We start from the raw sequence: 22,548 nt of genomic DNA on the forward strand, positions 1-22,548 counted from the left end.
TAAATGGATAGAGAATAATAGGAAGTGGTTATAATTTTAGAAAAGATGGCCAACAAGGCTTCTCTGATAAGCTGACATTTTCTCAAAGAGTGAATGAAATAAGTGAGCCAGCCACATGAATATTTGGAGGAAAAATATTTTAGGCATAGGACATTATGTGCAAAGGCCCTGAGGCTAGTGTGTTCCTGGTATATTCATAGAAGAGCTGAAGCACAGTAAAGGAGGAAGACAGGGTCAATGAAGTGATCAAAGGTTTGATAATGGTAAGTAGTTTAGATTTTATTCCTAGAGAGATGAGAAGCCATTGAGAGGTTTTGAGGAAAGAAGTAACGAGATCTGACATATTTTTAAAGGACATGGAACATAAACTATTCGGGTTGTTATTTTAGCATACAGCATAAAAGTCAATTATCAATAACTTAAACACATGAACGTTTGTTTTTTTATCACAAAAAGTAACTTCAGAGGTGGGCAGTCCCCGTTGCCATGCCACTGTGGCAACTCCAAAGTCATCAGGGTCCTGGCTTTCTTCTATTCTTCCGCTTTCCCATTCATAATTTGTCACCTCATGGTCCAAGATGGCAGCTGAAAATGTAGCTCTCACATTTCCATTTCATGAAGCAAGGAAGGACAAATAAGACATGCGTCTTATTGGGTCAGCTCTACTTTAGGAAATTTCCCAAATGTCCTGTACCACACTTCCCCCTTACCTGTCATTGCTCAGCTCTTAAGCACAAGGCTATGTCTAACTACAAAAGAGGCCAGGAAACAGAGCATTTGAGCAGAATATGTTGCTGCCCCAAATAAAAAACCAAGGTTCTGCTATTAAGGAAGACAAATAATTAGAAACATTGGAATCAATTAAGAGGCCATTTGAAATGGTCCTGGCCAAAAATTATATTGATTAGGACTAGGTTGGTACTAATAGAGGTGCTGATATATGGGACACATATTGAAGATCCAGTCAACAAGACTCACTGATGGATTGGGCATGGGATGTGAGAAAAAGAAAGAAGTCTAGGATGCCTCCAAGGTTTCTGGCCTGAGCCACTGGACATGTTCAGTTCTAATAAATGAGATGAGGAAGTCCCTCAAACTTATATTCTGTGTGTATATTGCTATCTACATGATCAAAACTTGTGTCAGACACAAATGATATGCTAGTCACCTTCTCTCCAGCATCCAACTCTTACCTTACCTGCCTGACAGCCTGATTACACTGGACTGCATTCTGCTTTGCTGCCTGTATCACATATATTAGACCTAGAAATTTTACTCTTTTATATTTGCTCCTTAATTATTATTTTTTCCTTAGTGATAATACACACTACTGACCTTATTATTCTTCACCTTTTCTTGTAGCTCACACAGAGTTCCTAGGCCACATAACAAGCATTCACAAGTCATATGTTGAATCAAATTTGTCCGGCGTCCTTTCCCTGTTCTCATTCTTTCTAGGAGCTATGACCCATATCTCAAGGATAAAAATATCAGAGTTTCACTCTAGGCAACCCTGCTCCCTGCGAACAACTCTTGTATCTTATTTGTACAGAAACAGGTGTCCACCCCTTACCCTCCCATTCCCACCAATAATCCTACTTCCTAAGAGAAAGAGGGGATCCTTCAGCTAACAGATCTTTTCATGGGATGAGGTTCTACCCTTCCAAACTTGACTCACTTATTCTAAATAACATGGGGATGAAACATTGCCTGAGCCAGAAATATTAAGGAAAACCAGTATTGGAAGGTGACAGGCGGGGGCAAGTTTTTGGATTACTCAGATCTTGAAATTTCTAAGAGTGAGTAGCCAAGTATATATTCCACATATCCCTGCCTTTCTGACCCCTTTCTCTCCGTCTGACGCCTCTTCTCTGTCTTCAGTCTTTGGACCTATCAACACCATTCCTTGACTGAACATTTACCTGGAACTAGTAGGACATCCATAGACTCAGTTCGGCTGAGTCTGAGGACTTTTAGTGGGAAGACTTCTCCCAAATGGTATCATATAAGGCAAGAACCCTTGAGCACCTGTAGGGCATCCTATTCTCCAGCAGAATTTGACTCCTGTGGGGAGAGTCCTGGTTAAAGGCCTGCAAAGAACATCATTTCTCTGAACGGAGGCTTTAAGTCTGTAATTTTCCTTTGTCATTGCTAGTCTTTAGGTAGTTGATGGCTGTCAATAAGTCAGCACTCCCCATAGCCCCTGGCTACACACAAGCACACACCACAAAGACAGGACAAGAGCCCAAGATGACAGACCATTTTTCCTAGAGGATACTAACTGATTTGCCTTAAAACTTCTCCTTGCTACTAGAGAAAAGATAAAGAGCTTCCAGAGTACATGAGGTGTGATGAAAAAATAAGGTGAATGCTGCTGCTGAGTGCCATCCAATGGAAAGGCAGGGATCTTAATATGGGAAGCAGCACATCGAACCTTAGTAACAGTGTGTGACAAGTTTCAACTTGTTCGGTGCAGTCAGTCAGGTGTGAGCTACAGTTGAGAGAAAGTGTGTTTTAAAGTGTGCCATAAATCATTCTCTGCCATGACAACCCTCTGTGTCACATATCACTTTTGGTATACAGAAATTGCTGTCAAATAAAAACATTACACTGTGTCTTCATCCACCTTATTCACCGGATCTGGCACCCTTTGACTTCTGACTCTTCCCCAAAGTCAAAATGACCATGAAAGGGAAACATTTTGAATCGATTCAGGACATGGAGGCAACCAGGACAGCACAATTAAAGACACTCATAAAAGAGGACTTCCAGGCCTGCTTCAGAAAATGGCAAGAATGATGGGATAAGTGTGTCTGAAGCAAGGGGGAATATTCTGAAGGGGGTAATGGCAATGTGTAATATTTTTTTTTTATTTAAACATTCACCGTATTCTGTGATCACACCTCGTAGAATAATAAAATACCTAATCAGAAAAACCTCATTCCATCTGTAAGAGACAAGTATCAAAGTTGTATCAGATTTAAAAAAAAAAAAGCTGTATCCGTTTATTCCCTTTAAAGTATTATATTTTTCCTCATGTGGCTATGCTCTCATTTTAACAAGAACAAATTCTCCTGTAATTGTTAAATATATTTATAGTAAAGAATAGTGTTTTAGTGCAGTTTTATAGATAACTATAACTAATCATATTTCCCAAGCAATTTTCATTCTCCAATGAACAGAGTCACTTTGATAACCATCCCCTATTATCAACCATTGAAGTAGGCAATAATTTTTATTCTCATTTAACAGATATAAGGAAACAAAGGCATAAAGAGGTAAAATAACTGACGTAGTCACTTGGTGATGTGGTAAAGGACTTGAAATTTGAATTCTTAGTCTCTTCCAACTTCCCAGGCCCTAGAGCTATGTGGCCAGTTTTGCAATAAGGGAAGCCTATTTATATGACTTTCCATGGGACCAGGAAGTCAAAACCACAACAGGGTAAAAGCAGGAAAACATTGGTTTCTTGGCAGGGAATTTCAAAGGCAGCAGCAATAAGCGATTTCAGGGCCTTTTGCTGTATTGTGGGGTCTGCCCTGGACAAGCATGACTACAAAGTACTTGAATAAAAAAGCATATTATTTGAGAACAATGGTAACTTTTTTGTATTTGAAAAATTAAAATAATCAAGCTCTGTGCTTATAAAGCTCCAAAAAAACGCCTTATGTTTTGAACCCTCTGACTACTTCTTCCTCTCATAGTAAAATCTCAAGTTGGTTGAAGAATAAATTGTCAACCAAATGCTAGAAATTATCCAAAAAGTTCCCCTCCCTCCTTTCCCCGAAAAGTGACAGAATTATATATACTAATGTCACCGCTGATCTCCAAACTCCACAAACCTTTAACGTGCAGTAAGTTGAGGATGCTTGTATTGGTGTCTAACAGTAGCAGTTGGCCGTTCTCCACCGTGACGTTGTCGCCATCTTGTGGCACTCTTCCAGGAAACCAGCTGTGAGCCCTCGACCACCTCCAGCAGAACTGAAAGGGTAAGTGGCCCTGGAAAACAGAGTTCTGTAGCTTTTGTTTTGTTTTAAAGAAAGATAGTACGGGTGATCAATCAAAGTAGAAAGTTCAACTCAAAAAGGGAAAAGTGCAAAAGGAGCAAAGTGATATTGTGCCTCTGCGCCCAGCCTCTGGAATTCTCCAACAACAAGCTTGTGATATTTTCTTACTTTTTTTTTTTCCCCCCAGCACAGGCCCCCTTCTACCTAACAGATTGGATATATTCCATTTTTTATTTCTACAGACATGTATTGAGTCTTGGACAAAACATCATAAATAGCCTGAAATAGAATTAAAATGTTCTGCTTGATGGGTGGCATTTTGCTTTATACAATTGGTATCATTTTTCACTGGCCCTACTGCCAACTGTCTCTGTTTTATAGGAACATTCCTCTTTCTAAGTGCTCAGGTTCATCCATCCTCCCACTCTACCTGTTTTGATATTACTGGGTTGTTGCCTTTGCCTCTGTGGTTGATGCATCAGTGCTGAAAAAGTCCATGCCTAGGTGAAACACCAAATGACTTTAGATGACAGCCTGGAAACTTTCAGCGAGCGTCAGAGAGCAAGGCTGAGAGGTGCCCAGGGGAGGAAGCACTCCCTCCCCATCTGGCCTTCAGGTTCCCGCTCAGAGCTTTTGGCTTTCCTATTTATGGTCACACTAAAGTCATCTGATTTTCAAAACAAGGATGTAAAAATCACAGAAAGCAATATTTTGCTCATGCAAGAGGTTGAGAACATGTCTGACTGTCCTGTGCAGTTATGGAACCATAAAGATAATAAATATAATGAAATTAGAATAGAGAAGGTGATTCTCTCAAGATAATACATACAACATATGTATGCCTCTCCCTACCAGTTCTTCTTTCCACACAGATTCCAGTCAAATGTGGAGCCCGAGTGCCTATAAAATAACTGCCTAGAAGGTCCTCTCATGAGGTGTTAGAGGCAGATGGAAGATCATTAAGAAGGGAAGTCATGTTTATAATACCAATAACTACACCAATACTGCAAATAGTGCCCTCGAGTATTTCTGAGAGAAAAAAATGGAAAAATGTGTTGCCAGAAGAGCCAGTAAATTTTCCAAGAGTGTGTACTGATGCCCACTTAATAGTCCCAGGTTGTATATTCAACCCAATCACCAATAAGGCTTTGGGATAAGAAAAGGCAGGATCTTTGCATTTTTTACACCTATGAAGGAGAAGAAAAGTCAGTGACTCATCCCAATTTAAGAGACAGAAAAGCATAAGGCATAGTGATAAGTATCCCCAGCACCACAAAAAGAAGTATGTATGGTCTGTGAGCATTGTTGTGAGCTGCATAAGCCATGTCCCCAAGGTGTCATCCAGAGACTCAAAGAGTAGAGAGAATTTTAGCTCTCTATTGACAGTATGAATTTTAGCTTCATACTGACACTAGGTATAGGGGAGTAAAATTACAAGAAGTGCTCCTTAAAAGGCTAAATATTATACATACTTATAATCTTTTCATTCACTCCCATAGAATCCATAAAGAAGAAAGGGAGGGAAACATGAGAAAATTAGAGTGGAATAAAGTGGTGAGAAAATACAAAAGACTGAATCAGATGAAGATGGTAGTCAACTGCCAAGAAGGGTGAACTGCTGAGATTATCTGTAATGTCAGCCCTGAGAAAACCATAAAGGGCATTAGAAAACGCTTGGATTTCTATACAGTCAGAGATGGAAAGGATGCTAGAGAAATCCCACCCCTTCATTTTAAAGATGGTGTTGACAGTGTTTCTCAGCCTACAGGTGCTTATGGCACAGATCCCCTCAATGCCACCATGATGGAATCAAAAGCTCAGAGGTAGGGCGCAGGAATCTGTCATTTTAATGATCTCCTCAGGTGACTTCTGCTTCAAAGTTTGAGGGCCAAATCAAGGCAAGAGCTACAGGGGAGGGAGATATATTCAAAGAAGGAACAAGGAAGTTTCCTTCAAGCCAATCCTTGACTCTTAGGGTCTTAAAGAAGACCAACAAGCAGGGTGAGGTGTGTGGATGAGCTATAAGAAGTTTGAAGAATTCAGCAGTGTAACTGTATCTGAGACATTAACCAGGTGGTCATATCCAGAGCCCAACTACAGAACTACAAAGAAAACCAGGGCCCATAACTCACACAATGGAAACATCTGGAACAAGTAGGTATTAATTAGGCATTGGGGGAGGGGAGTGTCAAAAGAAGACCATTCCATAATTTCTTCCATTAATTCATTTGAGAACATTTTATGACTTACAATTAGCACTGATACCTGTCATTAGCTCTAAATGAATTTTAAAGACTTACTCTCTTATCTGAAGCACGTGGCTTTGTCATTTGCTGCCTTCCATGTGTTATATCATTTTAGCTTGGCCTGTCAACCTTCAAACATTGCCATACTCAGCCTCAACCTGACAGATGGAAAAGTCAAATGTTGTTATCTCCTCTTTACAGTTGAGGAGCAAAGAGTTTACATGATGTGTCAAAGGCCATAGGGGTGGAGACAGACTGGACTCCTGCAGAGCAAGCTCCCACCTCAGGTTTTTTCACTCATGGTGGCCTTTTTAGGAATTCTCTTCCACAAAATATCTGCATAGTGCACTCTCTTACTTCATTCAGGCCTCTCTCAAACAACACCTCTATCCCTATCTCCTTATTAAAATAATCCCTCCAGTCACTCCTTCCTTAATACTGCTTTATTCAGGTTTTAGATCATAGAATTCCTTGATTATTTATCAACTATCAAACTACCTCAAATGAAAAGCAGGGACTTTGTTTGGGTCATAACCCCCTAAAATGTGTCTGACACATAGAAGTGAAAAATAAAAATCGATGAAATAATTTCTTAAATGAATCATCTACCTGCTAATCCTATGCACATACTTATAGATACTCTACACACAAGTGCTCATGCATAAGCAGCTTCCTGTTACAATAGGTAGACAAATAGAATAATTAAAAGTGCCACATCTCCTAGGTCTCCTGCTCTATTGGGTTTGGCCCACAACCTTTCACATTCCTTTCTGTGCTTTTAGACTCTTTAAACTTAAACCAAATGATGGTGTGTGTATCTAAATGAAAACCCAAGACTCAGATTCAGTTTCCCTGTGAACTCTCCCACCAAATTTTTTTTTTCACCTTAAGTGTTTCTAATTCAATGTGGTGGACTTAAAATGATTACCTGTATAAAAGTTAAGCATTAAGTTTCAAGAGACCTAATTTTTCCTATACCAAAACTTCTCCTTAGCATAATAAAAGTATCTTGAAATGTATAAATTTTTTATAGATGGTTCATGCTTTAGTGCATGAGTGACTAAATACTAAAAATCCTAAAAAATTCATGCAGCCTCAACTATCGAACAGCTACCTGGGAAGTAGAAATGTATCTCTGCAATTACAAGTTGTCAGTGAATCCATGATTACATGCATGTGGCATAAGAATTTTTGCTCTTCTACACTTTCAGAGTTGACAAGCTGATAGTATCGCTGCCTACACAGGACTGCCAGGGCAATACCCGGTGACAGTGGAAATGGCTCACTTGCCAATATCTTTATCCAATCCCTATCACTTTGACCCAATCAAGCAAAGTAGAATGCTGACAACATTGATAAAAGGCTTCTTTTCAATATATTTGAAAGCCTTTCAGTTGTTACCAATATGACGTTCTTGGTGAAAGCCACGTTCTGTGTCACCAACTTAGCTTATCAGTCAATGTAGATTTCATGCCCACTGAATATAAGCTCTTTCCATTCTAGTCCCCAAGATGCTCAGCCTTTAGCATTAGTTTTTCTCTTAGAAGTAAACAAATCACTCACTCCCATTCCACAGATGAAGAAAATCATTTCCCCACAGGCATATGGAGGCAGGTGTGGAAATAGAGATTCAAGAACTATCCAGAACAAGCCCTCATCTTTACCTCAGTATATGCAGTCCCAAATAAACCAAAAAAGAAGAAAACACAAGCAAAAACTTTCTTGCCTCAGCTAGGAGGCTTATGCAATTTGTTTTCTTCTTGCAGTATGTCAGCACTTCTCTGAACTTCAGGGAATGTGCAGTGTCTGCAAATCTTACATGTCACCTTAAATGTACTTGCAACACCACCAGAGCTATCTTGAAAGAAGTCATTGATCAGCAAGTTGGAACACCAGTCAATGCAAAGACCTATTTGTGAGGGTATGTGTTCAGCTGGGATGGTGGAGGAGGTGGGTGCGGGAACCCCTCTAGTCACAGTGTCTCCTAGATGACAAAGACAAGGAAGAACCATTTTGACATCCCACCAGAATGCTTTCTTTTCAACATGAAAGCCTTGGACATAGGAAAAGACAGGTCCCTGTAACGGATATTCTTTCCATCCCTTACCCTGCTTTATTTTCTCCAAAGCACTGATCATCACTGAAACATGGTATATTTGTTTATAGTCAGTCAGCCCCCAGTAGAACGTAAGTTTCATAAGAGTTTCTTGGTTTTCTATGTCCTCAGTCCCTACAACAATGCCTGTTATGTAGTAGCTACCCCAGAAATACTCTTGAATGAATGAATGGTCAACTCTGACTTGGGCTCATAGTCACTATGCCATAACTTAAAATATTATTTTAATAACTAAAATAATTTTATATGAAGCTGAAAATAATTTTTACTTTTTTACAGTGCTTCTTTACATAGGAATGTTTTTAATTTTTATGAAACCAAGTGTATTTATTTTTTCTTTTGTAACATCCTCTATTATTTTATGCATAGGACACCCTTCTTTTATTCTTATATAAACATCACTTATAAGTTCTTCTTGATGTGTAGGTTTTATATTTGCATGTTAATCCTCACCTAATTAGGAATTTATGTTGGTGGGAAATTTTCCATTTTCCTTTCTTTTTATTTTTGCTTTTGCTTTTCTCACGAATAGTTAACTGTCTTCATCCCATTTATTAAATAACATTTACTCTCCCAACTAAGAGTCTTGGTTATTTTAATAATCATATTATAATGTTGAGTGATATTAAAGTTGTTGGCCAATTAAAATCCCAAACCTTTTATGTATGAATTAGTATAAAGGTATCTCTCTCAGATACATATGATCTCACCTTTGTTCTTAAGGTGCTCATATTATCATTTAGATAAAACAAATATGCAGATAATATATGATTAATTCAATAATTACAGACATAACCAAGATGCTATGGGAGTTCAGAGGATTGGATGACTAACCCAAGTAGAGGCTGCTTTACAGATGAAATCCAGTGCATTAATAATCTTACCTGTTTTAAATCTGGACACTACAGATAAATTAACACAGGCTGAGATTATTTCAGCTGATGATGAAACAAAAAATGCCCATTGTAGAAGTCAAACATCTACAAATCCAGGGTTACAGATAGAGCCCCTGACCTATAATCTAATAACTCCTTAGGGAACAAAAAGGAAATTAAATTAGTTTGGCATAATTTGTTCTTACTGAGCTCATGATGGCTCTAAGTGATCACTTTCTTTTTTCGGTGCTTATAAACCCTTCAAGATTATGAGATAACACGAGAAAGTCCTTCCTCACTTCCCAGCACATTGACTACTCAAAGAAATGTCAACAATGCCTTTTGTGAGAGACTTGTACCCAATTTAAATTTACCCTTTCCATGTGAGAAAACTCGGCAATTCACTATCTTCTCTCTTAGTTCCATACACATCATATACCCCATGATTTCTCAAAGAATATTGGTATTAGCTTAGTGCTTTCTGCATGTAAGTTAGTTTAGCACTCTTGAGCTTCAGGAGACTATTACAGTCTGCAAATGGAACAAAAGCTATTTTCTCTTCCATTTGAGTCTTCAAATCTCTCCTAACAATGCCCCTTTTGAATTATCATCTCACTTTTTGGAGAAAATAATAATGATAATGACAGTTACCAATTATTATTATTATTTTTAAGATTTTTATTGGGGAATTGGGGGGATGGGAACAGCGCTGGGGAATTGGGGGAAGGGGAACAGACAAGTTGCTGTCGTTTTGGTCTTTAGTCTAGTTGTGGAGGACATTGCTTCACTGGCCCAAGTTGGCACCATCATTGCGCTCTTCCCGGGTGAGGCAGATCAGTCGCCGGCTTCTGGACGGCCGCTCACTGCGGCTGCTGGCCGCTCACACTGGCTGCTGGCTACATACGGTAGCCCATGGCAACCCACTGCAGCAGGGGCTGCAGCCCTCACCAGCGACTCACGGCAGCCCAGCTCCAGGCTGAGCTGTTGTTCAGCATCTCAGCTGTAGAGGGCAGTGTCACTGGCCCTCATATGTGGGGTCCGAACCGGGGCCCTCTGGCGTCCCAAGCTAGTTCTTAACCATCGCGCCACTCGGCTGGCCCACAGCTACCAATTATTGAATGCCTCTAATGTCTCAGGGCTAGACATTTTGCTTATAGTATCAGTAGTCCTCACAACTGAAAAACGTACGTTTTACCAGCTACACTTTAGATTTTTAAAATTTTGAATTTTTAAAATTAATAACGGGTAACATTTTTTAAGTACATGAGAGTATTATCTCACTTAACAGTTATAAACTCTTTCCTTGCCCGGGACTTGTGGAGCAAATGGGTTCCCTGAATTCAACAAGTATTTATTGAGAAGTCACTACCCACGAAGCGCTTGCCTCGGCATGAGACAAAACAAATCCCTGACCTCATAGAGCTTATATTTTAGAGAGATAACAGTTAAATGCATAAAACAATTAATGTGTTCTGAAAAAACGAAAAGCAGGGTGACATGGATCACAAGTGCCAGGGTGGGAGGAGCTATTTTATGTCGAGTGCTCAGGGGCTTGGAGCAGGGAAGCGGAGCGGGAGCCAGAGGCTGTCTAGGGAAGAGCCTGAGGAAGGAGTATGCCTGAAGCACTGCAGGGTCAGCAAGGAGGACAGACAGAGCGGCTGGGCATGGAGGAAGGGATGCTGCGTGACCCTACATGGGTGCTGATGCGGTGGGACATTCATTTTTCCCACTGCAGAAAGACTTCAAGTTCTTCATATGAGCTACAGAAAAGAATCATGTAAAATATTCAGCAGTATATAACAAGGTCAGCAAACTACAGCCCAAATCTGGCTCACCCACTGTTTTGATAAATATTTATTAGAACATGGCTTCGACCATTCATTTACATGTTGTTTACTGCTGCATTCAGTTTGTGACAGAGACTACCAGGGATGCCAAAAAAATGCATACACATTTTAAGAGATGTTAACACGTGGGTCAGTGTTGCTCAAGCAGTAGTTCAACCATAATCACAAGCGTCTGGACGCAGATGGTAACCGCTTTGAGCACCCGTTGTAATTGCAGAAGTCAAATGTGACTTGTATTCACCTTTTGTTATTGGTATATATTAATAGTTTTTCCTTTCTTAAAATGCGTGTACATTTTTTTTGGCACCTTCTGTATATTGCCTGCAAAACCTGAAATATTTACTATCTGGATCTTCATAAAGTTGGCTGATCCCTGATATATTCTAATTCATACTATCAGTATAGTAGTAAGAACTGATATTGTCCAATTATCTATAATTTGCTCAGCACACTCCACTAATAGTGAAATATGTTCAAAATGAAACTTTCTATCATTAAAAATAAATAATTATAATACAGCTACCTAAGAGCTTGAGGACTGGCAAGCAAGAACATCTTAGTAAACTATATACATTGAAGTACTGGAAACTGGTTCAATTCTGATTTTCCAGTAAGCAATAAGCCAGGTCTCTGAAGGTTACATAAAGACAATGGAAATGTGGGCACGCATGCACGTGTGTGTATGTGTGTGTGTGTGTGTGTACCCCACACACATGTGCGTGCACACATACACACACAGAGCCAAATCAGGAGATTGACAGATACACGCTAGCCTTTTCCAGAGCTGACATACTGCCATTTAACCAGCAAGCACAGAGCATGTGTTTCTGTTCCCAGTCACTAGTAAGAGACAAGGTTAACATTTTACGTGATGGACGACAGCGTGTTATTTCCCCATGCAATGGACCCGTGACTGCGCCGCCTTCAAAAACACTTAATTCAGTGATTGAATACACGGGAGTGCACTTTCCCGCTATGAACCTTTGACAGCTCCTCAGCTTCATACACCAGGGGAACCTTTTTTTTTCTCTCTCTCTCTCTTTTTCTTTTTTTCCTCCCTTTATACCTGAAGGGAAGTAAAATGAATATGTGGTGGCAGAGAGAAAAAGAGGAAGCCCAGAGAATGAAAACCAGTTTATAAGCATCAGGGTATTTTACAATAGAAGTATTCACTGCCATCTGCTCTAATTACTTTTAATGTTTGGGCCACCATCTTCATACAATAGAAATAACGATTTCCTCAAGGGAGAAAAAATTTTTTTTTTTTTTTTTTTACAGAAACAAACAAAGGTGATTACATTTAGCTCCTAGGCTAAAGAAGCATCAAGCTACTTTGTAGGAACAATCAATTAGAAAAGATTAACACAAACAAATTAGGTCCACTTAGTGGTTCTCCTCCCCCTTTCTCCTTTTCCTGCCTCTTTGGAGGAATCATGTCCACATCTCACAGAGGGCAAGGAAATAGGACTAGATACTTTTCTGGGTCTGAGATCACTTTACACAAATTCCTTACATTTGGATCCAACACCAGACAAAGCCAACTCTTCTCCCAAAATTTGTGTTGGCATTAGACATGCTCCAGGTTTGCGAAATACTGAATATAGAAATGGGTATTCTACCAAGAGCACAGATCTCCTCATGGGGTAAGCTCCCCAGAGGCCACCCCAAACCTGAACCCATCATAGGAAGCGTAAACTAACAGCCTGATTAAAGCCTCCAGAAACAGAAATAATCTAAACTGGGTCTATTCCTTGGCATTCCATGAGAGCGCAGGGCTAAGTGAAATATGTAGAGTCAAGAAAGACATGGAACAGATCATGGCAAGCCAGCACAACCTTGACTTTCACAAAGGCGTGTCTAGAGACCTTCTCACATCCCCAAATTGAAGTATGCTGCCTGTATTAGCATAATTATGAGACAGCCGCCCAGGTTATTCCTGCCCCCTGGTGTACATGCCCTGCACAATCCCCTCCCCTTAGTAGGAGCAGAGCCAGTAAACACCATGAGGAATCACTCCAGTGATTAGGTTACATTATATTGCCATGGTGAAAGAATTTTGCAAGTGTGATTAAGTTTAGACATCAATTGACTTTGGGTTAATCATAAGGGAGATGGACTTCACCTGTTCAGGTGAAGCCCTTAAGAGAAGAGACACTTCCACTGGCCTTCAAAGGAGCCAACTGCCATATTATAGGGATGGCCTTGTGGCTAGGACCCAAGGGNGTGTCTAGAGACCTTCTCACATCCCCAAATTGAAGTATGCTGCCTGTATTAGCATAATTATGAGACAGCCGCCCAGGTTATTCCTGCCCCCTGGTGTACATGCCCTGCACAATCCCCTCCCCTTAGTAGGAGCAGAGCCAGTAAACACCATGAGGAATCACTCCAGTGATTAGGTTACATTATATTGCCATGGTGAAAGAATTTTGCAAGTGTGATTAAGTTTAGACATCAATTGACTTTGGGTTAATCATAAGGGAGATGGACTTCACCTGTTCAGGTGAAGCCCTTAAGAGAAGAGACACTTCCACTGGCCTTCAAAGGAGCCAACTGCCATATTATAGGGATGGCCTTGTGGCTAGGACCCAAGGGTATCCTGAAGGAGCTGAAAATAGTCTCCAGACAACAGCCAAGAACATAAGAATCTCGGTTTTACAGCTGAAAGGAACTGACTTATGCCAACGACCTAAATGAGCTTTAAGGAAGATTAACTCTAGAAGAAAATGTAGCCATCCAAGAGCCCTTGAGAGACCTTGAGAATATGCCGCCATAATGGCCTTTTTTGGTGATTAATTTTCATAGAGAACATGTTTGTTTGTCTTCCCTTCATTGCAATTTCTGATCAAAAGGAGAGAGAATGATAAGACCAATCTGGGATGCAATGCTGGGCAGAAGGCCAGGTGGTCCTCTCATTACATATGTGACTCCCTACCCACAGGGCATGCAGCATAGCATTTTTTAATTTATGATGCCAAGAAGTTTAAATTAAGACCTGATATAGACCTTTAATTTGCTCAGGAAGAGCTAAGACTACCAAACATAAACAGCAAATGCCACAGAACTGTTACATCTTCACAGCTTCTCTCTATTTAGGCTAAAGAAATGCAAAACCTTCCTGATTCTGAACATAGCCTTGACATTGTGTCCTTTGGAAGATGCTAAGAATTTTTAAAGGCCTGTATTCCGAAGGTACTTCTGAGAACGGTTATTTAAATATAATTGGTTTTAATAACGCTACTCTTTGCTTGCATTTCTTCCTGAGGAAAGAAGAGGATCTGACTTTTTTATTCCTTCACTAAAGAAAACAAAACAAAACAAAAAAACAAACAAAAAACAAAAAGGCAATGCTTTGCAGAGGAAACCCAAGCTCAGAAACCACAGAAATCCACCCTGGACCTGGTGTCTTCACTGGCCTTGACTAAATAATTTTCCCCTTGTTTTTTAAGCTTCAGAGTAAATGTGAGTACACTTTTTAGGGAGGACAAAGAAAATGTTCAGTGTTTAAATCTCCTAATATCCAAGTGGCATCATATTTTATCAGGAAGCATTAAAGCCTGTATTGTCTGGTATTTGATGATACAAAAGGTTATTTGTCTCAAGGCTAACACCACAACATTATCAGTCCTATATGAGGAAGCAGGAAACCCAGAAAGATGGAGTGATGTTTCAGAGCTGGGATGAAATTTCAAGACTCTAGAATTTGGGGAACTTGCCTGTCCACTGCTGTGCAGACGCCTTTCTCATATACACAGGCTGTTGATTAAAATCGCCACCATCATCTTTGTAAATGTTTGCTGGGTGCTCACTATGGGCCAGGCATTGTGGTACCAGCCCTGGACCATGAATGCATAATCGAATTTCTAAGCTCTTAGAGCACAGCTTCAAATGCATTGTTCCCTGTATTCCAAGTGCATCTGCCACATATTGTCCCTTTTCTGCCAAACCCTGTTTATTGGTTCCAGATGCAATGAATCATCTACTGACTTGAGCGACATTAGAGGTAAACACCAAGGTTAAAATGTAGAGATAATTGAATAACACCAACTACCAGTAATAGCAGCCCAGGCAAAGGAGGAAATAGACCCAGAGATTTCAGATAGGGCAGTCTGATGGAAACCCTCCACTCTCAGGATCAAAACCACATGCCATTTTGACATGATGGAAAATATCCGCATTTTATTTTTCCAAATTTTCTTATGCCAGTTATTAGTATGGATACGAGTAGCAAGCAGATGGTGATATAATTTAAATGTCCCCATGATTAAAAATAAAACATTCAAAAATCAACTGCCATTTAGTTAGTATACCAAAGCAGTGTGCTCAAAGCTGTTTTTTAAATATATATACATATATATATACACACATACACACATATATATATACACACACATATATATACATATATATATATATATATACACACACACACAGAGGGTGCCAAAAAATGTGTACATGTTTTAAGAAAGGAAAAAACTGTATTAAAATTGTTATCCTCAATATATACCGATAACAAAAGATGAATACAAGTCATGTGTATACATTTTTTTGGCACCCTTGATATATATATATATATATATATATATATATAATTTATTGTTTTGACTGCTGATAAATAGGATTAATAAAAAATATGCATTTTCCTTTTCAGTAAACTCTTCAGAGAAAGGCCCATAAAGTAAAAATTTTCCAAAGCCTTTCATAAATTTCATAAAGCTCAGTATAATTTCCAGATAGCAAAATGCACTTTAATCATTTGCTTTGCCGTCACCTGGAATTCATTGTATAAAATGCACATAATGTATAAACATGTGGATATAACATATACACATAAATTTATACAAACACTTGGAAAACTGTCTTTATTATGTGTCTTTAAAGGCAGAAAACTCAGAACCCTTGGTGAATACTAAACAATCCACAGGCATAGTTATCACCCAAGAGGCTCCTCAAAGTTTGCAAATTTAAAAGCCACAAAGACTCCTGTGAAATGAGCCTTAAAGCAACAGTAATCTACTGTGTAGAGATATTCAAGGCTGGACTAATTCAATAAGCAATATTAGACATTTATCAGAGGCTACAACATATCTTAGAACACAAGCAAAATGCCTTCCCGCAGAATTCTACCAACTTTGGGGAATTATTCCCTTTCTGGAAATCAGTTCCTCAGCTTGCTGAAAATTAATTATTCATGTGACTCAGTTCTGCCTTAAAAGAATAAAAACTTCTTCTGTCCCCATTTTCCCAATGGGAAGAACTATAATTCCAAATAAGTCTCTCTATTACTTCAGGATTAATGAAAGCTGAGATATCTGTTCCAAGAGTTCATTTCAAAAGTGTGAAGTTAAGTAACTACGACAAGATTACTCCACAAGCAGGGGTACAGTCAGGACAAAAGCCAAATCAAATAATTAGTTTTCTACCAAAAGACATGCACCTTTATTTTTTAATTAGCAGAGTATGTACAGCTTTTTGTAAAACTTTTCTTGTTAGCCAATCAATATGCATTCAGGTAGATATGCCCCACCACATCCGTAGGAGGTCCCATGAAAAAGTTGGCGAGCATATGGCATAGCTTTCTATCATTCCCATTTCCTGCGGCTTGACATCTTTCTGACGTCCCCTTCTCCAGATGAAGTGTCCCTTGCCTGGAAAGTTTGTGGGTTTGTTGTAGAAAATGGAAGGAAAAAAATCACTTTGTCTATTTATCAATCAGATGAAACAGAAAGAACAACTTTTCCTTCTCACTGCTTCATCTTCCCCATTATACGCAATTAATTGGGGTGGAAAGGTGGTTTATCATATGTACATCTTTAAGTTTCTCATATGGGCAGACCACAGCAAATCTAAACTATACTTAGTTTTAAACATTTTTTTAAAACCTTTTAAACATACTGAGAACATTTAAAGACAATGTAGAGGGCATACACATTCAACACCTTACCTGGTTCTCTAAGCAACCAACATGATCAGGGGGCACTCAACACATGCTTAGAGGGTAGGAGGCAAAAGCAGAAAGTAAAGGAAGCTGAATTACATTCTGCAGACTAAGCAAGAGATTTGGATTTTGAAGATAAAACTTAGGCAAACATGATTTATATAAAAGATATGTCTTTCTTTTTACATAGAGGAAATCTTCACGACATTGGATTTGGCAATGATTTCTTGGATGTGACATGAAAAGCATAGCCACACACACAAAAAAAGGGCCAGCCAGGTGGCTCAGTTGGTTAAGAATGCAAGCTATGAGCAACAGGGTTGCCGGTTTGATTCCCACATGGGCCAGTGGGCTGCGCCTGAACTGAGCTGCCACTGAGCTGGTGAGAGTGCATGCTCTAAACAACAAGATTGCTGGCTCAACCCCCACATGGGATGATGGGCTGTGCTCATTACCCGCTACCCACACCCCCATACACACACACACCCAAGATTGAAAGCAGTGACCGGACTTGGAGCTGAGCTTGCACCCTCCACAACTAAGATTGAAGGACAACAACTTGACTTGGAGCTGATGGGTCCCGAAAAAACGCAGTGTACCCCTTACTCAATTCCCCAACACTGTTACCTTCCCCAATTCCCCAATAAAATCTTTCAAAGAAAAAAAAAAGAAAGAAGAAAATAGATAAATTGGACTTCATTAAATTAAAAACTTTTGTGTATCAGAGGGCATTATCCATAGGGAAAGGATGCACCAGGTGAGAAATTGGGTGCTGTCCTTTCAAGAAGCATGGCTGTGAAGGGGAGGAGAGACCTCAACCACTGTGTAAAAGGAGCCAGAGGGTCAAAGGAATAGCCCCCTTCTCACACAATATACATATAAACCCACATGCACACACCTGGCCTGCGCCCCCTCACGCACACTTACAATACACAGGTATGGCGCTTAGAAGACAGCTGATTCTCAGTGACTAGATAACAAAGTCCAAATTCAAATGAGTACATGCCTTCATTCCCTAACTGGTCTCCTCAGTCTCATGTCCTGCTCTGCCTATGTCTCCACTGGAATTTACACCATCCTCAAGGTATACCAAAAGCCACACTATCTCCTACACATATCATGACCATGCTTATGCATACACACCTTCTCTCCTGGGCAATGCAGTCATCTTTCAAGGTCTGACTCCATCTCTGTGATGACTTTCTTGGGCCCCTGAGAGGTGATTCTGTCCTCAGCGTCTTCTCTTACTGCTTTTGTGGTCCACATCGATGTTTTACCTACCAGATTGTGAATTCTACAAGGGCAGGGACTACATGGTAATCACCTGTGTATTACAAGTCACTAGCACAGTACCTGGTACAGAGCAGGCACTTACAAGTTAATTAGACCAAATTAATGAATTAGACCAGCTATGTGGAACAGGCAGTCAACAAACAGTGGATTCCAGTGACACCAAAAAACTTTCTCTTGCCTGAAATTTTAACAATTTCCTTGTCTCTGTTAAAATTATTCAGTGTTTTTGAAAAGATTGCAAAATATATGTATCAAGGGATAACAGAAAGTGCTGGCACTGTATCTGCCAGCAGAGTGCCTCCATACCTGCTGCAATGAATAGATAGCACTTATTTGTGATTTGCAGCTCCCAACTGCAAACAAATAATTAATGTGCTAGAGTCCATAAAGTTTGTTTTTCTCTTAAGTTAAATATTCCACCTACATTTCTTGTTAGTGTATCAATTAATTAAGTTTTACTATATCCAACCAATAAACATTTATTGAGCCGGGCACTGTGCTAGGCCCTGGGGATAAAAATAATAAATAATATATAATTCCTTGCTCTCAGGAAGCACACTGTCTAGAAGAAACCAACATACAAGTCAATGCTTACAATGCCACACACACTTGTTTCTTTTCTTCAAAGGGTGGACTCTGGAGATTTACAAGAGAACGTAGAGAAGATAGAAACTAAAAGACAGTATTCTTAGGAATATTTCCCAGATTATGATCCTCTTGCAGAAACATAGTATCACTGGTTTTAAAAAAAAATGCAAACTTTTAACACGCTTGAACAATACAGCCTACTCAACACAGTCTCATATTATTGAAACCCTTATTGTGAGCCAACTATCACTGAAATACACAAGCAATTACTGAACACACATCCATTTAAAGACAATAATGAGATTCCTTTTAATTTTAAGATGGTGGACAGTTCACAATTCATGTCCTTCATTTATCATAGCAACATGTGTTCTAATCAATCAGCTTCTTTAAAAATTCAGCAAACCGTGGGGGGAGAGGGGAAGGTTAAATTTCTCATTTCAGTGGAAATGGGGAAAAAAAACAACACAGGGCTCGTGAACCTCTGTTTAAGACATGTGCTTGTCTCCAAGAAGGAATGACCATCAATCCTCAGAAGAAACCCCTGATATAACACCATCCCCCGATATGCACACACCCTAAATATTCTTCCCACTACACTCCACCTCTACTCTGATTGGAGTTACACAAAAATTCCAGTGCAACCCAAGCTCAGATTCTTCAAAAAATTGTGGCCACAAAGCCCGTTAGGAGAGGCTCTAAAATATCCACACTCAGACCACCTCTGAGGCATGTGCCCTGGTTCCTTAAGCCTCCTGCACACACGCTGAAATTCTGGGCATTGCTTATTTGGTGCCTTTGCAAGACTCAGGAAGAGAGCACAGTAAAACACGCTGCTAGCAAAACCCCAAAATCAAAAGGGAGGCCAAGTTAATGTTGAATTTGTAATTGGCAGCTCAATTATTAATTAACTTGTCATAGAATTTAACACAGCAAGCCAACCCACAGCACAATTGCACAACTAAATTCAGACCAGGTTAAAAAAAAAGGTTTTTTGTTTGTTTGTTTAGTTTTCCAGGTAACCACAGTGGTGAGAACTGGCCAGATTACAAATAATGGGGGGTGGGGGTGGCAAGAGACATACTTGTATTAATATTTTAATTTGAAACATTCTTATGGTGGAAACAGACTCTCCTTTCACATTTGTATTCAGACAAGGCTGGAAACAGCATCTGAACACATAATCATATCACAGTGTGTTTCTCTCGCTCAAAAGCTGAACCTTCTGCCTCAACACTTTCACAGACTCCTCCAGGCCCGCTTCAAACAGACAAAACGCTCCTCCTAAAACTCAAAGAAACATCGCAACACCTTTGTAATAGGCCTATTTCCCAAGAGGGGGATAAAAGGACAAGGCAAATTAAGGGAAATGCGGAGTATAAACTTGAAACCTACTGTCAATAAAACCAAAAACAAACTCGAAGCGGAGGTGAAGAAAGCAGGGGGAGGAAAAGCAATGTTAAATGGTCATCTTTCTTCTCATTTTATTTGAGGAAGTTAAGTTTGCACAGCTCCTTACAGGCTGTCTTTGGCTAAAATCACTATTAATGAGCTTTGACATTTGAAATTTAACTGAGCATGAGCTAACAGCTTCCAGCACTGCACCACCCATGAAGGCAACTGGAAATATTTTGCTAGGGCCTTACAGTGTGTTTATTGAAAAGACACAGCTTTCAAGAGAAAGTGTTTATAGCAACCACTTTACCTGCTATCCCTGCCCTGTGATGTCTGTTTGGTTTCAAGGTTTGGGGGGTCCTCTTTAACTCCTTCTAGTCACTGCTCTAATTGTTTTCAAGTCTAGCAGGGAAATGTTAATAAAGTGCTTTGCTCTACAGCAAACTGAGTTATGAGGACAGATTTGAAAACTTTGAATTATGACAAAAGAGCAGGCCACAAAGAAAAAGAAATAAGCCCATTCAGCTCATTGGAAAGGCATGATGAAAATACGTATTTATTCTTTGAGGCAATGCCATTAAAATGATCCTTTCCCAAAAGAGAACACAGAACTACGAGGCTAGGAAGACAGCATGGATTCTTCTTAGCTAAAATCCTGGCTCATTGAATGAAAAGTGAATCCATCATTAACCAACTCGTTTCCCCAAGGGACAGACCTAGAAGCAAGTTACTTACTTTACTCCTCATCAAAGAAGGCTTTCGGCACACCGAGTTAAGAAAGTAGTGCAATGAAAGAGAAGGAATGAGTTTGCAATGAAAGGATACTTCTACATACCCTGTTCTCGCACAGTTTGCATGTTGTCAGTCTCCACCTCCATGGTATATTAAAAAAAAAAAAAACACAGGACCATCATTTTGAATTCCATGCCGTGGTCCTACAAACAGTGTTCTGTGCTCAGTGATCCTGTATAGATTCTTGACCTTAAACATGACTGGATCCAATATCAGTATGAAGTTTAGAACCTCCATCCTTTCCTGAAAGCCAGTATTATGCTGGGGAATTCAGGGGTATCCATTGCCTGGGGCATTCTTGGACTGAGTAAAAGTAAAAGCAGAAATTATAACCTAATCTAGAATGTTTCCACGGAATGCAGATGAAAGCTCGGTTACAAAGAAAAGGAAGTTCAGAATCTGTGAACTAGAAATCCCATATAATTTCAAGGTTTCTATTTACCAAACCAAGGTTGGGCCACCCCTAAAACAGAAAGGAGGAATAGCTCAAGGATGACCTCAAATCATGAAGATAATTCAGAGGTTACAAAAGGAAAGGTGAGGGGCTGGCTGAGTGGCTCAGTTGGTTAAGAACTCGCTCAAAGGTTTGAGCTCTGAGCAACAGCGGTTTGAGTCCAGCCCAAGCTGAGCTGCCGCTGAGCTGCCAACAGGTGGCAGGATGGCTCAGCTAAAAAAAAAAAGAAAGAAAGAAAGAAAGGTAAGTAGAAAGAGATGGCCACTTTTTTTCATTACTAGATATTTTTTTCCATAACAAAGGCAAATATTATTGGGCTATAATTTTATTTAAAATACCAAATATGTTTCCTTATTCTCATGTGTTACATAACTACTAAATTATTTCTAAAAATGATACAATAGGTAGTATTTTTTCAAAAATAATTTGTAGTAGCCATTAATGAATCAGAAGGTACTTCTGACAATTATGACTTAATACATGGCAGAGGTCACATTAACAATTTATTTTTCATCTTAACATATCTCCAGTTATAAAAGTGAGAGAGTGAGGTAAAAACCTAATGATACACTGGCATAATTCTGTTCTGGAAATCTGTGTCGCTATAATTATCTTGTGTCTTAAGTTTAAAATAATAAAACAGGAATGTAAGGAATATACAGCGTTGGACTCTCATTATTGGAACACTATAATAGATCTCAATGGTAGAGAGGTACATAGCTGATTTCTCACAATCTCAGTCATGAAGATACCTAATGAGAAATGGGGACAGGGGAGAGGAGTATGTCACAATATCCTCGCACTAAAGCCTCATGCACTTCTTCAAGAAGTGTCTCTCAAGGCTGTCCTCAGAATTTTTTACTGTGATTTTATATATATATATATAGAGAGAGAGAGAGAGAGATAGATTATAGATATAGATATAGATATAGATATAGATGATATAGATATAGATAGATATAGAGAGAGATAGATATTTTGTCATCTTGTCAGTTGGTGA

The 22,548-nt window shown here is 39.4% G+C and overlaps 1 protein-coding gene across 3 annotated transcripts in view; it reads right to left on the reverse strand.

Moving 5' to 3' along the window:
* Positions 1–22,548, reverse strand: part of PKHD1 (PKHD1 ciliary IPT domain containing fibrocystin/polyductin) — a 460,535-nt gene that overhangs the window by 328,741 nt on the left and 109,246 nt on the right. For all 3 annotated transcript variants that reach the window (XM_019658751.1, XM_019658750.1, XM_019658752.1), the window contains one exon: positions 3,843–3,999. In XM_019658751.1, coding sequence (XP_019514296.1) covers positions 3,843–3,999 — 157 coding nt within the window. The remainder of the gene's footprint in view (positions 1–3,842; positions 4,000–22,548) is intronic.

The sequence above is a fragment of the Hipposideros armiger genome, unplaced genomic scaffold (assembly GCF_001890085.2).
Source record: "Hipposideros armiger isolate ML-2016 unplaced genomic scaffold, ASM189008v1 scaffold_288, whole genome shotgun sequence".
In the NCBI taxonomy this organism is placed as follows: Eukaryota; Metazoa; Chordata; class Mammalia; order Chiroptera; family Hipposideridae; genus Hipposideros; species Hipposideros armiger.